Here is a 16,686-nt window from a genome sequence, read left to right as displayed (position 1 = left end):
CTAAAGGGCCAGTGATCTTTGTTGTGCTGCCTGGGGTTCAGAAATCTGAAAGGGAGAGGTGTGGGAAGGGATAGGAAACATGATGGGTATGGGAAGGAAGAAGATTCCAGCCAGTGCTCCCCAGCCAAGTTTTACCGAACTTTACATTAATCTCAGCATTATATCTATGCCTGGCTGAGGCAAACTGATGGTATTGCATATGAACACAGCAGAAATGGGGCTCTGTGACTACTAGAAAATGATTTATGAGTGAATCTACTCCCCCTAGTTGAATACTCACTATTGACATTAACGTTAAAACATAGTGCTGCAGATTAGCTCCATGGTAGGCGACCATCCTGCTGTCAGCCACCACCATCACTTCCACAAAACGAGGGTAGGAGAGAAAACGCTTTGTCCGTTTGTGGCTCTTCTGTTCAGTGATGTTCCCAGTCTTGTTGCGATCCGCAGAAAATGAATTCACTTCCAGGCTGTGCTTCAACATCTCCACATCAGACAATATGCTGCTTTCTGCCCACTGTCTTCTCCAGTGTTTCCGCTTGTTCTTTTTGTGACTGTGTTCATGATCTATGATTTAAAAGCAGACGAAAACATGAAGTATAACACATTCTGGTGTGAATAAAGTTAATGCCACATGCACATTACATCAAGACGGCTGTTTATTTCAATGACAGGTTCTAGGAGGCTTGTTCCAAACAGCTAACCAGAACAGAAGCACTCTGTGGAAGCCCACCATGTAACCCAACATATGACGTTTTTCTTAAAGTAACCTTACAGAAGCCAATGGCGACTAAAGGCAGATGTTCCTGTAAAGGCTTTCCTGCAGCAGAGCCGTCTCCCTTGCGCAGGAGGGATGGAGCTGGGGCTGCAGTTCAGTTCAATGTGACGTGAGCCCGGCGATGGTAATTAGCCACCACGGCAGCAGCGTGAGGATTCTGGGCACGTCCAAGGTGGCCAGGAAACCACAGGAAACAAAGGTTCAAATCCTGTATTTCTAACTGAGGCATGAAGGACGGCAGGATTTGGCCTTCATAGCAAAGCAATTATATATGATTTATTTCTGTCTCTAACAATAACATGGCTGGGCTTCAATTTCCCCCCTCCCTTTATTATTCTGTGCTACGGGAATGGTAAAGGTCATCTAATAGCACAGCTGCCACTGGCTAAAGAATAGAATTCAGGAAGTTTCACATATACTGCTTTTGATATTCAATTAGGCCAAACATAAAAGCAGCCTGAAAATATACTCCATGCTGATACAAAGACGACAAAGTGAAGAGGGAGAATAGGCAACTGAAACATATGGAACATGTACAATTAAGATTTACCATCTGATTAGTATGTAATTATAGCATTATTTAAATGTAAGAGCAAAATCAGTCTTATTTGATGCCACTTAATTTTTAATCAGTTCATCGTAGGAAGTACTTAATTGAATGTGATTCATCCATGAGAGACTGTTTGCTTCTGCATTTAATATAAAGCCAGATCTGAACTACTCATCTAAGACTCCAGGCTACAACCCTCATAGCTCTTTTGTAGCTTTGGTTTAATTTCATCACGGTGGTGAAAAATATCACATTTCCTTATCTGACCCACTGAGTAGGTTAGAGGAAGCATAATAGTAAGGAACAAAGGAATATTCAATGCTCAGACAAGATTGAAATGATAGGAAACTTCTTGGCTCTTTTTCCTGTGCAGTTTCCCTTTTAGGATATTTTGTAATAATTTCCAAAAAAAAGAAATATAAATACACTCTCTAATATTGAGGCAGGCAAAGGGGGTCAGCTGGCTTCTACTTATCTGAAAAATACTATCCTTTTGCCCTATGTGTAAATAGGCAATAGAGCATTTAAGAATTAAATCCTGTTTACTCTGCACTAAGTCCTATGAATTGCCCTTTCTCGATATAGTCCAGACCACCTTAATACAGCAGAGAGTCCGCAGTTATTTGAGTAAGAATTCGAGAAAGCCAATAGCATTTGTGGTTATAATTGGATTGCCCTAGTTCCTCCACACTAATCAATGCCCTTGGCTTGGCAAGGTTGTGCTCTCACGCTGGCACGGCTTCGTGGGCAACCGTGACATTATCCCGACTCGCTCGGTGCCAATCAGTGCAGGAAGCCAACTCTGCATACAAATAACTTAAAGGTGAGAAGAAGACCAGACTGAGCAGAACGTGCTAACCTCAGCCCTTCAGCCATCTCCCCTCCTCTCTGCACCCTCTGCCAGTCACTTAAATTTCCCTTTTAATAACTAACATCCAAAAGAAGCAGGTGCTCAGGGAAAAATGCATTAAGGATGGCGAGATGCTCAGCAAGGCTCAAGTGAGGCTGAAGGCAAGGCTGCTGTGCAAAGGCACAGCTCTTCATCATCCACTGCAGTAGCTCCCAGAGCCCCAGATGGGACCACGGGGCCCAGATGTCTTCTCCTCCGGCCAGTCTGACAGAGGGAGGTTAGATGGCAAAAGAAGTTGGAAGTGCAAAGGATTATTTGAAGAGGCACCTGTTATAAAGGATGTTTAAAAGAAATTAACTGATATTCAGCAGGCTTGCACTGAAATCCTGCAGGTAAAAAACCAACCAAACAAAACCCTCCAAACCAAACAAGCAAGAAGCCAAAAAAAACCCAACTAACCAACCAACAACAAACAGACAAAATCCAAACAAAACCACAAACAACAACAACAAAAATCCCAAACCAAAAAGCAAATAAACAAACATTAAAACCCACAAAAAACCCTTCCGCAAAACCAGAGAGATCCCACGTGAAATGCCAGGTCTGTTTCCAAGAGCTCCAACCTGACACAGCACACAGGAGAACCAGAGCCCGCTGCAGCCAAGTATGCTCAGCACAGAGGAAAAATGACCTTTCTTTCTGTTGCAGATATCTGGAATGTTGTCACAGAATCACAGACTCATTCAGGTTGGAAAAGACCCTTAAAATCATCGAGTCAAATCATTAACCTAACACTGCCAAGTGTCGATACAGTATCAGTGTACTTCCCCTATCCGGCACACAAATCAGTCAGCCCCATCACCCCTTCAAAAACCAAGATTTTTTTCCAGGTATGAAGTCACCCCGACACTTACAGCACACTATCTGGACAAGTCACGTATAGTATGTTTGCCAGCCTAGTTACTGTAAAACCAAACACAAACGACTGGGGATGCTTTGCATGTAAAGCCACTCCTGGACTTTGATAGTAGTGAACTGTTATCTTCACTCATCTTTCTTCCATATAACTACGCTCAGAGATGGCGCACATTCACCTGTAAAAAATTAAACACTAATGGCAGTGCACTGCTCTCAACCCATCCATAAAATCCACTCCCAGCCTTAATGGGAGTTGCACACAGGCAGTGCCAGTACTCCCTGTGCCTGATGCTGGTGATATCTCGCTCCATCATGATGGCCACAACAGAAATGCTCTTACTGCCTGGCGCAGCATACAGCTGTTTAATCAAGCAGAAGTGAAAATCTCTCACATTACATAAGAAAACTGCAGTTTTACAGCAGCAGCTTCCTACTGCCACACACACCACCAAAACAAAAGTGTGATATTTTTCCACCTGGTTTTGCTTTTTTTTTTTTTCCCCTTTCCCCTATTGTGTTAACATATTAACAGAAATCAGGAAGGAAAATGGTTTGCTTGGCGAGCTCTCAATCACTGCAAGTGACCTGAAAAACATCTACCTACATATGGCAGTAATTGGATGGGTTTAAGTAACAAAATATTTTCTTTAATTTGCAGAGAAAACAAACCCCAATGAGTAGACAAACACTTTACGCCAACTACAGATCAATAATTCATCTCTAAGGCAAGCCTATGCACCTACTCAACAGTTAATATTCATTTAAGAGGTGGCTAAAAGACTGCTGGAATAATGTCTGTTTCACTACTTGCTTTAATAAGACAGTCTATGGTATTTGCACTGTCTTTAGACAGACCTGGAGGCGTATGTTCATTTTTTTTCCTTAGTTTCTTCTTCATTATGTGGGACTTAAAAGGAGACCCAGTCCTGTGACAGGGATGTTCCTTCCTGATGGCATCTTCCCACCCGTGCCATTTATTTTTGCTTACACAAGAAGCTTCTGCCCAGAGCCCATTGAGCTGATTCATGGATGATTCCTGCTGATTATTGGACTTTGGATCTATCCCAAGGGAGAAGGCAGGGGAGACTCTGGCCCTGCGCAAGTGCTTTGCCTCCATGAAAGGGTGACAGGGCAGAGCCAGGGACTGCTTTGGGAATAGTAGCTACTGTTACGCTAAAAGCAAAAATTAAAAGAAAGAGCAATTGCTTATCCTAACAGTTCTAATATTTTCCATTTCTACATTAACTTGTCCTTAGAATAGAAAGCAACTTGCATAATTAAATAAGACATGTGACAATGCAAGCAATTCCAGTTCAGCTCCAAGTTCATGAGAGCTGCACATAGCAGGGGAGAAAGGAGAGAAAAAAAAAACAACAAAAAACACACAGAAAAATTAACCTATTTCTCAAGCTAATAACATTAACAACCTCTCCCTGCTAGAAAAGGAGCATGGTCCTTTCAAACCAACTTACCATCATATGTTTTTTCAATGTGTGACCTAGGATTTTTAACAGAAACTTTGCTCCTCAGTGGTGGGCCCATGACATTCCCAGACCTGCTCTGACCCAGCTGCATAGATGAGAAAACTATTGTTTAGAAGTTAGTTGTTTATTACACACCTCCATAAAGCAGATCCAAAGGCAGTTGAGCTCCCTCCAGGCAGTCAGTCAGAGTGTGACCTGCCTCCCTCGACTCCCAAAATATTTGGTTTCTACAAAAAAGTTTCCTTTGCTACTAAGAGAAATATTTATGTGAACGGATCATAAACCCTCATGACCCAGGCACACCTGCTTGTTAATTTTCTTGCCTTCCTCCACTTTGAATTTTGCACATATGCTTTACTAAGTAGCTTCCTAGATGCCCAGCTGGAGCAATGTTCAGATCCTCAGAAAGGTCCATGTCCAGGAGCAGCTGCTGCTGAAGTCAGCTGAAGCACAGAGCCTGGGAGTTGTGTTTGTAATATCAGAAAATACTGCAAGGCCAGAAAGCAATTCTATAGAGCCATGGGCAGTTTAGACCAGCATGAAGCACCACTGATATCAAGATCAGGAGTTCCACCGCTGCAGCCTGGTGGCTTTGGCTATGGAGACTCCATCCTTGGAGGAGTCAAAGCTCAAGGCAATGCTGAACCCACCTATGTTTTTGAGGTGATCCTGCCTTTCTTCCTACTGCTTGAACCCGAACACTTAAAAACCACGGACTTGCAGTTAGTACCAATCAGCTTCCCTTAGGAAGAAAATATTCTCTGGTTATATACCATGCAAACACCAAAGACCACACATACTCTGGATGCTTCCTTCCCTGATGATGTATGAGAGAATACATTCCAGCTTTAAAGAATTTTTTTCTGCCTAAGGTAAAAAGTTGCACGTGAAAGCTATCAATTGTGCACAGTAGACAGGAACCAGACTAGTGAACAAAACAATAAATTGCCTCTTTTAGAAAACAGATAGTAATATGTGAGCTGAGCATGTGGCAGAAAATGATTCAAGATCATCTTAGAGACAAAATAACTGAATAACTGTAGCTCATAACCACAAGGCACAAAAAGCACCACTGAATTGCTACAAAAGGTTTAAGGTATGGCTGACACAAAGTTACAGTGCTCAAAAATCACTGATACCATTTCCATAATCTACAGGTTCAGAAAGAAAAATAAACTAGCCCTGTAGAATAACTAAAAAACCCACGGTCAAATACCTTTGAGAACCATCCTGACACTGCAAAAGGCTGGGCAGTTCGCTGAAGTACATCCCAGTGTTTCACCTATGAGCAGACACACATCTGAACCACGCTGTGGGTCAAACCAGTATGAATATACCACAGGTACACTGACACACACCGGCAACATTTCAGCATGTCAGGAAAAGAGGCAGAGCTGCTGCCTTCTGCACTGCCAGGGCAAACTGAACCTGTTTACCTGCAGAGCTCTGAACCTGCATCTGCTGAACCTGATCCCTGCCTTGCAATCCACCTCAGCACCCAAGGCCATGTGCCTGTTTTCTTGCTCTTAATACAATTTTTCAGTGCATAAGTCACAAGTACATCAACATGTTATCTGCCCTCATGTCTAGTGGTACCTATGAGGTACTAGGCCAACAAAGACAACACTGAGATCACCGCATCTCTGGACTGAGAGCAGAAGATAAGAAAAAATCCCATAAGAAAGAAGCTTTGCTTTGCAATTGGCCACAGGGATGCTGGTAATGACAATACAAGCATGTGGGAAGAGAAGTCACAGAATAGTCAGCTTGTTTATTTTCAGTAGCATATGTCATGGGATACAGATGGAAAATACCAAGGTTCATACCTCCCTGCTTCTCCCACCTGCCCTTCACCAGATATCCACATAGATGATGTAAAAGTAGATGCAAAATTACAAGTACATCCATTTTGATTCCAGAAGAATAATTTCACTATGTTCCTTTATCATGTCTAAGCTGCAAAGCAATAACAAATCAACAATAATTTGTTTAGACACAATCTTGATCTTCCACCATTAGGGAAATAAACTTTCTTGCCCAATGGATGCTTGATACATTTTCAATACTAAGAGTAACAACAACAAAATGTGTGCACCTTGCTTACAACTCACATCGAGAAATTGTCACACAAAACTGTGGTTATAGGACCTGTATCATTTGCTGTGATCATTTTTTTTACCTGAAGTCAGTCCAATACCCTATTTCTCTTGCCAGTACCACAGTAACATATCACAAACATTACAGCCTGATCCCTTCCCCAACTCAGTATGGGAAAAACTTGTGTTTGACATCCCAGGCCCATCTGACCAAGTTCTAGTTGGCTGTTACTGTGCTATTACCTCAATAGGAAGCCAGAAATAGAATTAATTACATTAGCATATGGTACTTGTGACGTAACTCTCTCGTTTGCTGTTTTTGGGAGGGAAGGAAACCTGAAATAATTACTATATGACTATAAATTACAACTCACTTCCTTAAAACAAGGAACTTTCTGAGGGAAAGAATGAAGCCGATGTTTTACCCTGAGGCCAAAACCAAAGCTGACAGCTTAAACAGACTTTTGAAAGACCTCAAGGATTGCTCAACCTGGAAGCAAAGGCTTAGGAAAACCTCCCTGCAGATCTTCTGCAACTCCACAGTTACGTGAGACCCAGCAGGACACAATTTGCCTGAAAACCTGCCTGGAAACCAGACACCTAGAATGAGAAATTCTGCTGGATGAAGGACTTGAAAACCAAAACAAGGTCATGGTTGGAAGCAAGACAGTCCAAAAGGAACAGCAAAAATAATACAACGCAGCTCCAGACCAATAGCTTGACTGCAAGACATCTGGAATTTCACCATGAACCACTCACAAGAGTACAAACATCAAGCCCTGAGGAAAAGGCTTTCAAAGTTTCTGCCTCAAAACTGCTATAAAACAAGAACATAACACATATAAATGGTCTGTAGAGTAAGTATGAAATTCTTCACCTCTGGCCTGTTTGGCCCTGTTCCTCACCATTGCCATGTCTAACACTGGGCATATACCTCAAACCACAGCTCAGGTAGGATCAAGCGCCCATTACCCACCTTGCACTAACAAGAGGCCACATTACATGGGAAAGGACAAAGTCAGGCTTCAGCCACGGTGCCAGACTCTCAATACTTTCCCCCCAGGTCACCTCCCCAGTCATGACACTAATGACACATTAACAAATCCCCACCCTGGCAATCTCAACCCAGCCAACCCTTCCCAAGCACGTGAGAACACAGTAGCAGGACCATCTCCCGCTTGTGTCATGGCTCCAGCAATAACTTCCTGTATAGCCAGGTGGTATTTGGGGAGAGAGATGACAACCATCTGTAAGGGCTGAGCAGGCTGGTGGTAATTATCACACAGAAAAGAGATTGCGATCATTCTGCTGGCAGCACCAGGCATTTGCTTGCTCAAGACACACAGCAGCACACCTCTGCTCTGGTGACTCCCCAGTGTCACGTTCAGTGGGAAGGGTTGTTAAAGTTACTATGAAAGGGTAATCTATTACAAATTACTCATTAATGCAACTGAAAAATCAGTGACATATTACTGATTATGCCTGTGTCACGCTAGCTCAGTGGAAAGACTTGGTTCACGCTGCCAATTCATCTTGCGGTTATTACAGCAACTTTCTCAGCAAAACTTACACACACACTCAGCTGCTCTTCCCCTCCTCACCTGGATGAGCACATGGGCCTTGCCTTTTTGAAGCTGCTGTGTCTGGCTACACACATGCTGCCTCCCCAGCAGCCAAACTGCTTTAACGCTTTGCAACGCAATACCTTGTTGCAAATTTGAGACCCTTTTGCGTCCATTTCTGGCAGGTACTGGGACATGCTAAGCCTCCAGGCTGTGCCCAGTAGCCACTTGTGCTGGTAAATGCTTGGTGGTTTTTGGAAAGCAACCTCAGCAGCCAAGTCACCGGGCTCTCCCATCTCTGCTGGCAGCAGGTGGGGACAGCGCCAGCTCTGCACAGGTAACATCTGCTCCATTCTGTACTCATCTGAGACCGCTTCCAAAAATCTCACCACCGCAGCGCGAATTGCTGGAAGGCTTCTTTGCTGGCTACAGCCCCCTGGCTCTCTTCCAGAAACAGAAAAAGCTCTAATCATCTTCCTACTAGCTTGGCACCATCAGAGTGTTATTGCTGCTTCTGCATGAGGAGTTTTGCCCGTGGTGGATATTCCCACTTTAAGGGCTCTCATTAAGGAGCCAGGACTTTGTGCAAGATCCTCACAGGCAGTTCCAGAGCCTGTGTCTAACACCAGCCTCAGGATGGGCATAGCTGATCAGTCTGGAACAGCCAGCACTCCCTATATATTTGGTCCTTGATTTACTCATCCCAGCCACAGATGAGTCTTGAATATAAATGCATTATGAAAAATGAGACAGGATCAGGGAGGTATTTAACTAACGAAGCTGAGAAGGAAACAGAAAACACAGATGTGGAGAGCAAAGTGAACACAGTGGGAACAAAGAACGAGCTGCCCAAAAGAGTTCACTAAGTCACAGTACAAGCTGCAAGGAATTTGCAAAGTTTGAAGCAATGAAATAGCTGAGCATGGAGCAGATGTGGGGAGATGAGAAACACCAACTCTTGCATTTATTACTCATGACCACAGGGCAATTGTGGCTCAGTGACACCAGATAGGTAGAGGTCACATCTGCCTCAGAAAAAGGAGTGGCCAACAGGCAAAATGACTGGGTAAGATCCAGTAAAAGTCTAAAGCTATCACAAAACCCAACAAAACTGGAAGAGCACGAGGGAAGCCAATGAACAAAAATGTATGTATATCAATACATACATATCAACATATCATACAACATATCATATCAACAACAAAAAGCATGGGAAACGTGAGAAAAAGGAGAGGCAGCAGAAAGGGACATGAGATGCAGAGCAAGAGGTAGCCTTAAGTGCTTTACTTAGATAATGACCAGAGGCACTGCCCTGTTGGCATCTGGAGCTGGATGTCTCTCCGAGACCAAACCTTTGGGGTTTCACAGCGAAACTGCTAGGGAGGGCTTGCTGGTCTGCTACTGGCGAGAGGTCAGACTGGTGGGGGTATGGGAGAGCTGCTGCCGGCCTCCCGAAACCAGCCAGCACGGTGGACACAGCTCCCCACGGTGCCGCAGGATGCAGCTCCGTGCCTTTTATCATCGGAGTCATATTGTTCCTCTGCAGGGCGCAGGAAAGCTCCACTTTCCAGCTTCGCAATGAGCCACTTCCTTTTTTTTCTTTTTTTAGGATCAGAATTTCTTTTCTCTTCCTCCTCCACCTCAAAAAAGCGGATATTTAATAATTTGGATCGGAAGAGCTTGCTATCGTGAAGCGATGGGTGGTAGCGGTGCTGCACCTAGTGACATCACGCCGTGAGCCTGGCCAAGTCTTCATCCCATCAGGGCTATTCAGTAAAACACAACTAATTACTCTGCCAGATCCTCGACCAGATGACAAATTGATTCATGGTACTAACTAAAAGAAGGGAATGAGGAGAAATTGCACCATTTCCTATGACTGAAACTACATTAACCCATTACCCCAAGGAAAACTTTGTCAAAAGTTTTTATTGCAGCAGTTGAGCTATACACCAGACGGCTGAAGTGCACTGCCAGGAGACCTGGGTGTTGGGCTATGAAAGTTCATATGCAGAGCACAGATTGCATTTGATATCCATCAGTGTTCTGAGGAGAGAGATCTTTTTTTCAGAACATCTGCAGAGTATCTCGTATGTCAGAGGACCTACAACTGTCATCAGAAACTGCTAATTAAAACTTAACAAAATCAACTACCTGTTTTTCTAAGCTGACCCGAGGACACTGAAAATGAAAAGTAACACCAGGGAGACCACTGGAAATGAAAGCTTTTACTCAATCTGTCAGTCAGCTCACAAGGGAAACTTTTCCTGGATACTGCAAGAAGTCTATAATTACATCATCACGGCAAGGGCTCACCAGTATGTTGCTTATTAATCATTTCCAGGAAGAAGACTATCAGAAAGCCATTCTTAATAGCACCACTGCCCGGCAACACAGGCTCCATTGCTCACTGCAGGGTGGTTACTGCAGATTTCCCTTGCATGAATTTCCTCTTCGAGCAAATTTCAGTCCATGCCAGAAGCTTGCAATGTAAAGGCATCTTTTCACATGTTCTTCTGACAAAAGGCTGGATCGACACAACACCCTACAGCTATAACAAACTCTCAAACTCTCACAAAACCACTTTTCTCTGGTAGGAGCAACAGATGCACCCCATCCAAACCAGTAAGAGCTGCTCCAAAGACACGAGGGATACCATCTCCACTAGATGTAATCCCAGGGTGGAACACCAAGGTTCAGCATAGTCCAAACTGCCCTGCACTTGCTCCTTAAACAAAGTGACCAAGGCTTGTTCATCAAACACATATGACCAAAGCATCATTCCCTATCAAAAATTTGGACAGTGGTAAAAGAGAGAGGGAGAGATAGAGAGGACAGGAGGACAAGCAAGACTGTCATACCTGTTTGGAACCCTTAAACTTGTACTTGAGAAGCTACAACTACTCTCTCCACTACATGAAGTAACTAAGAAGAGCAAGGAAACAAAGACAAGCAAGAAGCAAAACACACTGGAAAAGAGAAGAAATACACACCGTGTAGGTAATGTTGATAGGGTATTATTCTTGTGAATCATAACCCAAAAGAATAATACCCTAAATAGAGGCTGTGATACATGTAAGTGGGGTGAAATACAGCAGACTGTTAAAATGGCACAGAGTAAAGTCCACAAGTGAATGTGAGAGCCCTCCCGGCTACCTTTGCTTCAATGAGTCCTGTGATCTGCTGCTCCGTTCCTCCAAGGGCTACTGATGCAATGTGCCAGATTCCGTGTTTCTTTCCAACTGTTCTGAGTCTCCTGCATCTGATCTCAAAGAAGGGAGCAGAAACAGCTGGAAGAGAGAAACCAGAATGGCATAGTCCAGCAGCAACCCTTGGAAGAACAAACAATGACAGCCTTGTGAGAGGTACCATTGTCCCCCAGCACGTATGTTTGCACGTGGACATGTATCCACATGTTTTCTAGAAGAAACACATATTGCTAGTGCATCAGCCCTAGCTAGTCACAGAGCATCTTCTGGCTTTGCGTGATCAGTGCAAGCTGACCAGAACAACAGCTCAACAGCACAGCCACAGTCCACAGTCATGGGTGTCAAATGAATCACGTATGCTCAATAAAGCCCAAGTTTGGCACCACTCTTCTATTTCAGTGGTACCTTTACTCCCTGAGCAACTCCACCCGCTTTGCAGCACATGAGCAGCTCACAGCCTGCGCAAGGGAAGCCACTCAAGGTCTACTCTGTTTGGGCTTTAAAGTTCCTGTAGATCTAGCTGCAGGCCAAAGGAGGAGGGCAAAACAGCAGGTGAAACAGGAGACCGAAGGAATAAGCTTCTTCAGACAGAATTTAGTTATTTGCTGCCAAAGGAGAGGATTAGTTGTGAAAATCAGGAAGTCAACGAAGCAGAGAGCAGCAGGAGGCCACTGCAGATAATAGGGACAGTAGGAGGAAGGCTATTGCTCACCAAGGCACGTGAAGGGGAGATGAAAAGGCTTGTGCTCTTTCATATGTGCAAAGACTAGAAAAAGGGAGCAAGGAGGTCAGGAAGATAGTGCTGGTGGAGGAAGGGCCATGAGGAAAAAAAAAGCCTTTGAAAATGAACCATGAAAAAGTGATTAATAAGGGAAGAACTGTCAGAGTTGGTGTTAGGACCTTCTCATTTTCACTAGAAAAAAATAAGATGTTGCAACTCACAATCAGATTTGGGGAAGGAAGACCAGGACTACAGCAAGACTAAGGCAGAAGATTGTCATTTAAAGGACAGAAAGAGAATTTCAGACAGAGAACAAAACAGGTAAGGGTGGTTAAGAATTACACATAGGAGAAGACAGAAGGTTTAACGGCTCATGGGATTTTAAGGAAAGACAGCTCAAAGGATCTCTTGCCAGCCTTACAGCAGGAATGAAATGGAAACCATAATATTTTTCCTGACCACAACTTCCTTATAACCGATTACTAGAAAGCACAGGCACATCATGTTTCTCCAGGACAGCAGTACCACTGCGAGCCCAGTCCTAGCACACGCGGTACCATTTCTAGAGGGGTCCCACTGACACCCCTTCTGCCCCACACAAACCTACTGGCTTTTTACTGGAAATTTGTTCCCTTCCATAAGTGCCAGGTAATCAACAGCAGTAACAAAATGAGTACCTGGAGTATCACAAGTCTGCCTGTCCCCTGAAGAGTTGGTTGGAGATGTTCGGTGTCGGTAGACTAGATGCGGTTTATTGTGCTCTTCTTCATATTCCTGTTCTTCGAGCGATAGCAACGGTTCTACGAAATAGTCGCCATCATCAGATTTGAATGTGCCTAGCTGAGAGAGACCAGAGAGGGGCAAACAGTCAACTTTGGGTAATGACAAACCATGGGGCAGGACTACTCAAGAAAATGAGTGGTTAACAAGGGACTTGCGTGAGTGCCCAGTTCTGCAGCCATTCCTGCGAAGGCATGGGCTGGAGCACCAGTTCCCATCACACCCATGCCCAACTGCACTGCTCCCTGCAGCCATCCCTCTGGAACTTAAGGAAAGCAAGTTATTAATCCATAGAAAGGGAACGAGAGGGGCACATCTGCCAGACCTCATCTCTATGCAAGTGACATTTACCAAGCCACCCCTGCCCAGGGGGAGATGATGCTGCAGTGTGCTAGAGGCCTCAGTGCAACCCCATCACATTGCACTGGTTTTCATACAGCAGCTCTCCCCAAGACAAGCTTTAAACTCGGACATAAGGACCAGAGAGAGGTGTCCAGCCAGTGAAATCCCTGCTTATGAGAAGACACCAACACTCCTAATTCCATAGAACTATGAATGTAACGATTTAGCAAGTAAATAAAAGATAACCAAGACAAAAGAACATCCTGTAGTCATCCTAGTCTGGGATGTATGACCAGTAACTGGAAGGAAGTCCTGCCCAACCACACACATGTGCACTAGCCTGGGTGAACACTTTCACCCAGGGGAGCTCCTGGACCAGACAGAAACCAGCAGAGGAGCAGCTAGGACAGGCACGGGGGTGAAGAAAGTCACCAGGGCAGCCTGAAGGGTCAGCCCTGCTGGGAGCCACTGCTCATCACTTTGCCAATATTCCCCTGCACTGAAGGGCATCAGGATGGCAAGAGGAGCTAACAGGCAGCCTGCCTTCGTCTTTGCTCATCCTATGCCCGGGCTGCAGAACGGCGCTGGGGTCAGCGCTGCTGGGGAGCCCCCACTCATCTCTTTGCAGCCCTCATCGGCACCCCGGGAAGAGGAGGGTGTCCGTGTCCCGGGTCTACACCCGCTGATCTCCCCCCCGGGGTGCCACTGGGTGGCAGTTTTTCCACCAAAACCCGCGGAGCAGGAGGGGTTCACTCCGCTGCCAGAACCCGACGGAATAAGAAAAGCAGGGTGGGAGAAACACCAGACCGGGCTGAGCCGGAGCAGCCCTATCCCGCAGCCGGAGGGCGGGGGGAAGGGGCCGTCCCCATCCCTCTGCCCACCCTCCCTTCGCCCTGCTCCTCCTCCTCCTCCCCGCTTCCGCCCCGGCGCGCCGCCGCTGGGCGCCCGGTGGGGCCGGAGCCGGGAGCGGGACGCGGGTCTCACCATCCCGGAGCAGAGGCTGATGACGGCGGTGTGCCGCGGGCGGGCGTTGACGTGCCCCCGGTAGAAGCAGTGCTTCACGTCGGCGTCGGCCGCCTCGGCGTAGAGGCGCCGCTGGTCGGCGGCGGGCTCTCCCAGGAGGCTGACGGTGAAGAGCGGGGCGATGAAGGCCGAGCTAGCCGTCAGGTTGAAGAGGAACTGCTGCCCGAAGGCGGAGAGCCTGTAGTGCGCCTTGGGGGAGGCAGCGGCGGCGGCGGCCGTCCAGGAGTCGGGTCCAGCGCTGGTGCTCCGCCGCCGCCGCCTGAAGTGGACATCGGTGGGAAAGGGCTCGCCAAACTCATTCACCCGGGTAGGAGTCACGATCTCGTACTCGCTGAGTTTCTCCAGCAGCTTGGCTGCAAGGGAAGAGAAGCACATGCCCCTGAGCGGGGAGGCCGAGCCCCCCAGCCCCCCGGGGAAGGCAGCCCACCAGCCCCCAGGTTCGCCCTCCCAGCCCTCCCCGAGCACACCCTTACCTTGCCTGGGGTGCAGCTTCTGCCTCCTTGCTCCTGTCCTCAAGCCGTCGATGAAGAGCGTGGTGAGTGCCAGCGCCAGCGGCGCCAGCTGCATGGTGCTGCGCGCTGTCCTCGGAGGAACGCAGCCTTCCCTACTCTCCTCGGGCTCTTCTTTTGCTCCTTCTTCTTCCTCCTTTTCTTCTTCTTTTTTTTTTTTTTTTGCCCACTTTCTCCCCCCTCCCCGCCCCCTCGGTGCGCAGCCGGGGGCAGGCGCTGGAGCCGGGTGGCGTTAGGGGAGGGCGGGCCGGCGGGGCGAGGGGCGCCGGGGGCCGCGCATGGTGCGCGGGGGCGACGGGCCGGGACCGACGGGCCGGGACGGGGCAGCCGGCCGCCCGCCCGCCTGCTCTCCCTCGCTTTCCGCTCTCCCCCTAGTCGGGCTCGTGGACGGGGCGCTCCCGGGAACCAATTTAAGGGGGCGGGATCCATAGATCAAGCAGGAGAAAAGATCCCGCCCTGCAGGAGCAGGGACAGCCCTTCCTCCTCTCGCGCCCCCCCCTCCTCTTCCAACATGTCACTTTCTTTCATTCCCGAGGAACGCCGGAATCGCAGGTTTTCGCCAAGAGAAGTCCTCACTGTAGCTGGACGGAGGGGAGCCTGGACCCCCGGCCCGGGCGGCTGCAGCTGCTCCCCGCCGGCTGCTTCGCAAGGTAGGTTTAAAAACGCGAAGTGTCCCAGGCACAGCAGCACTGGCAACTGCCTGATCTGCCCCATCCCGTGAGGAAGAGCCACTTTCCTCCCGGTGGGTGACAGAGCTGAGTTTTCTTACATAATTGGTTTTTTTCTTTTTTTTTTAATAGCTCGAAGATGTGTACCAACAATTGAAGACTCCTCCTGATAGCAGTTGCTTGCATCTCCATTTCTCAGACAGGAGCTGCTTAAACCAAGGCTTAGAGTTATAGTTATGATGCTCAGTCTTCAGGTAGCCTGAAGGAAAAGAAACATTATTTCCTTATCTGAGTTTGTTTTGTTTGGCTTTACAATTTGGAAGTTTTCTATACAAAATTAAGACATACTTTACAGCTAAATGTAATTAAGTATTGTCTTTTACCTTTCCTCAAACCAAGACTTTTTTTTTTCCCAAAATGAGGAAAGATGCAATAAAATTTAAAGCCCGTAAGGTAAGGCAAAAGAAATTAGGTGGAAGTTTGAATTTTCACTTCCATAGAAAATTTCAAAGTTCTGTACTTTCTTCACTCAATTTTTGTACAAAGAACAGAAATATCAGTATTCGCTACCGAAAGGGAATCTTAAAAAAAAAAATCAATTCAGAATCCACTACTGGGCAAAATAGCACCGCCCAGCTCTTTTAAACTAACTTCTGAAGCCCTATGAACCTCAACCACTAGCAGTAAATTATTAATTTTGTACAATGAATATAAAAGTCAAATAAGCAAAGGATCACCTGCAAAGCCATGTGTCTTTAACACTGCAGCTGGCTGGCCAGGGTTGCTGGGCAGGTCCTCAGCAGCAGCTTTGCAAAGCTGAGTGTGGTGCAGGAATCTCCATGTTGGTGAAGACCCATGTCAATACACCTTTAGGGCAAGACCTAATGGCACAACCTCCCAGCATGGCATTGTGCCCACACTCATAAACTATGTTTAATTTAAGTCTCAGATGCTTGCAATAAGATAACTCACCCATATTGGCTTCAAGGGTTTGGCGTAGCTGGGCTGCTTCCAGACTTGAGTTGCCTTGTGTGCAGTCAGCGCTGGCAACCGTGTTGATTCTTCCCATTGTGTCCAGCCTCAGGGCTGGCATGAGCACAGCCATGGTTGCCTGATGGTCACCCAGTTGTTCTGGGGAGCAGAGATGTTTCCTTCCTTCCATCATGGGATGCACAGGAGTGGTGACATGCCTATTG

General features: G+C 46.6%; 1 protein-coding gene across 1 annotated transcript in view; it reads right to left on the bottom strand.

Annotated features, from left to right (window-relative positions):
* Positions 1-14,880, bottom strand: part of ADAMTS9 (ADAM metallopeptidase with thrombospondin type 1 motif 9) — a gene marked incomplete at both ends in the record, with an annotated part of 78,896 nt that extends 64,016 nt beyond the window's left edge. Inside the window, 3 exons of the mRNA XM_080350777.1 lie at positions 281-567; positions 12,846-13,008; positions 14,275-14,880. Of these exons, the coding sequence (XP_080206903.1) occupies positions 281-567; positions 12,846-13,008; positions 14,275-14,880 (1,056 nt within the window). The remainder of the gene's footprint in view (positions 1-280; positions 568-12,845; positions 13,009-14,274) is intronic.
* Between the last annotated feature and the right edge of the window lie 1,806 nt (positions 14,881-16,686).

The sequence above is a fragment of the Nesoenas mayeri genome (assembly GCF_963082525.1).
Source record: "Nesoenas mayeri genome assembly, chromosome: 10".
Classification (NCBI taxonomy): Eukaryota; Metazoa; Chordata; class Aves; order Columbiformes; family Columbidae; genus Nesoenas; species Nesoenas mayeri.
This window is presented reverse-complemented; position numbering and strand designations above follow the sequence as displayed.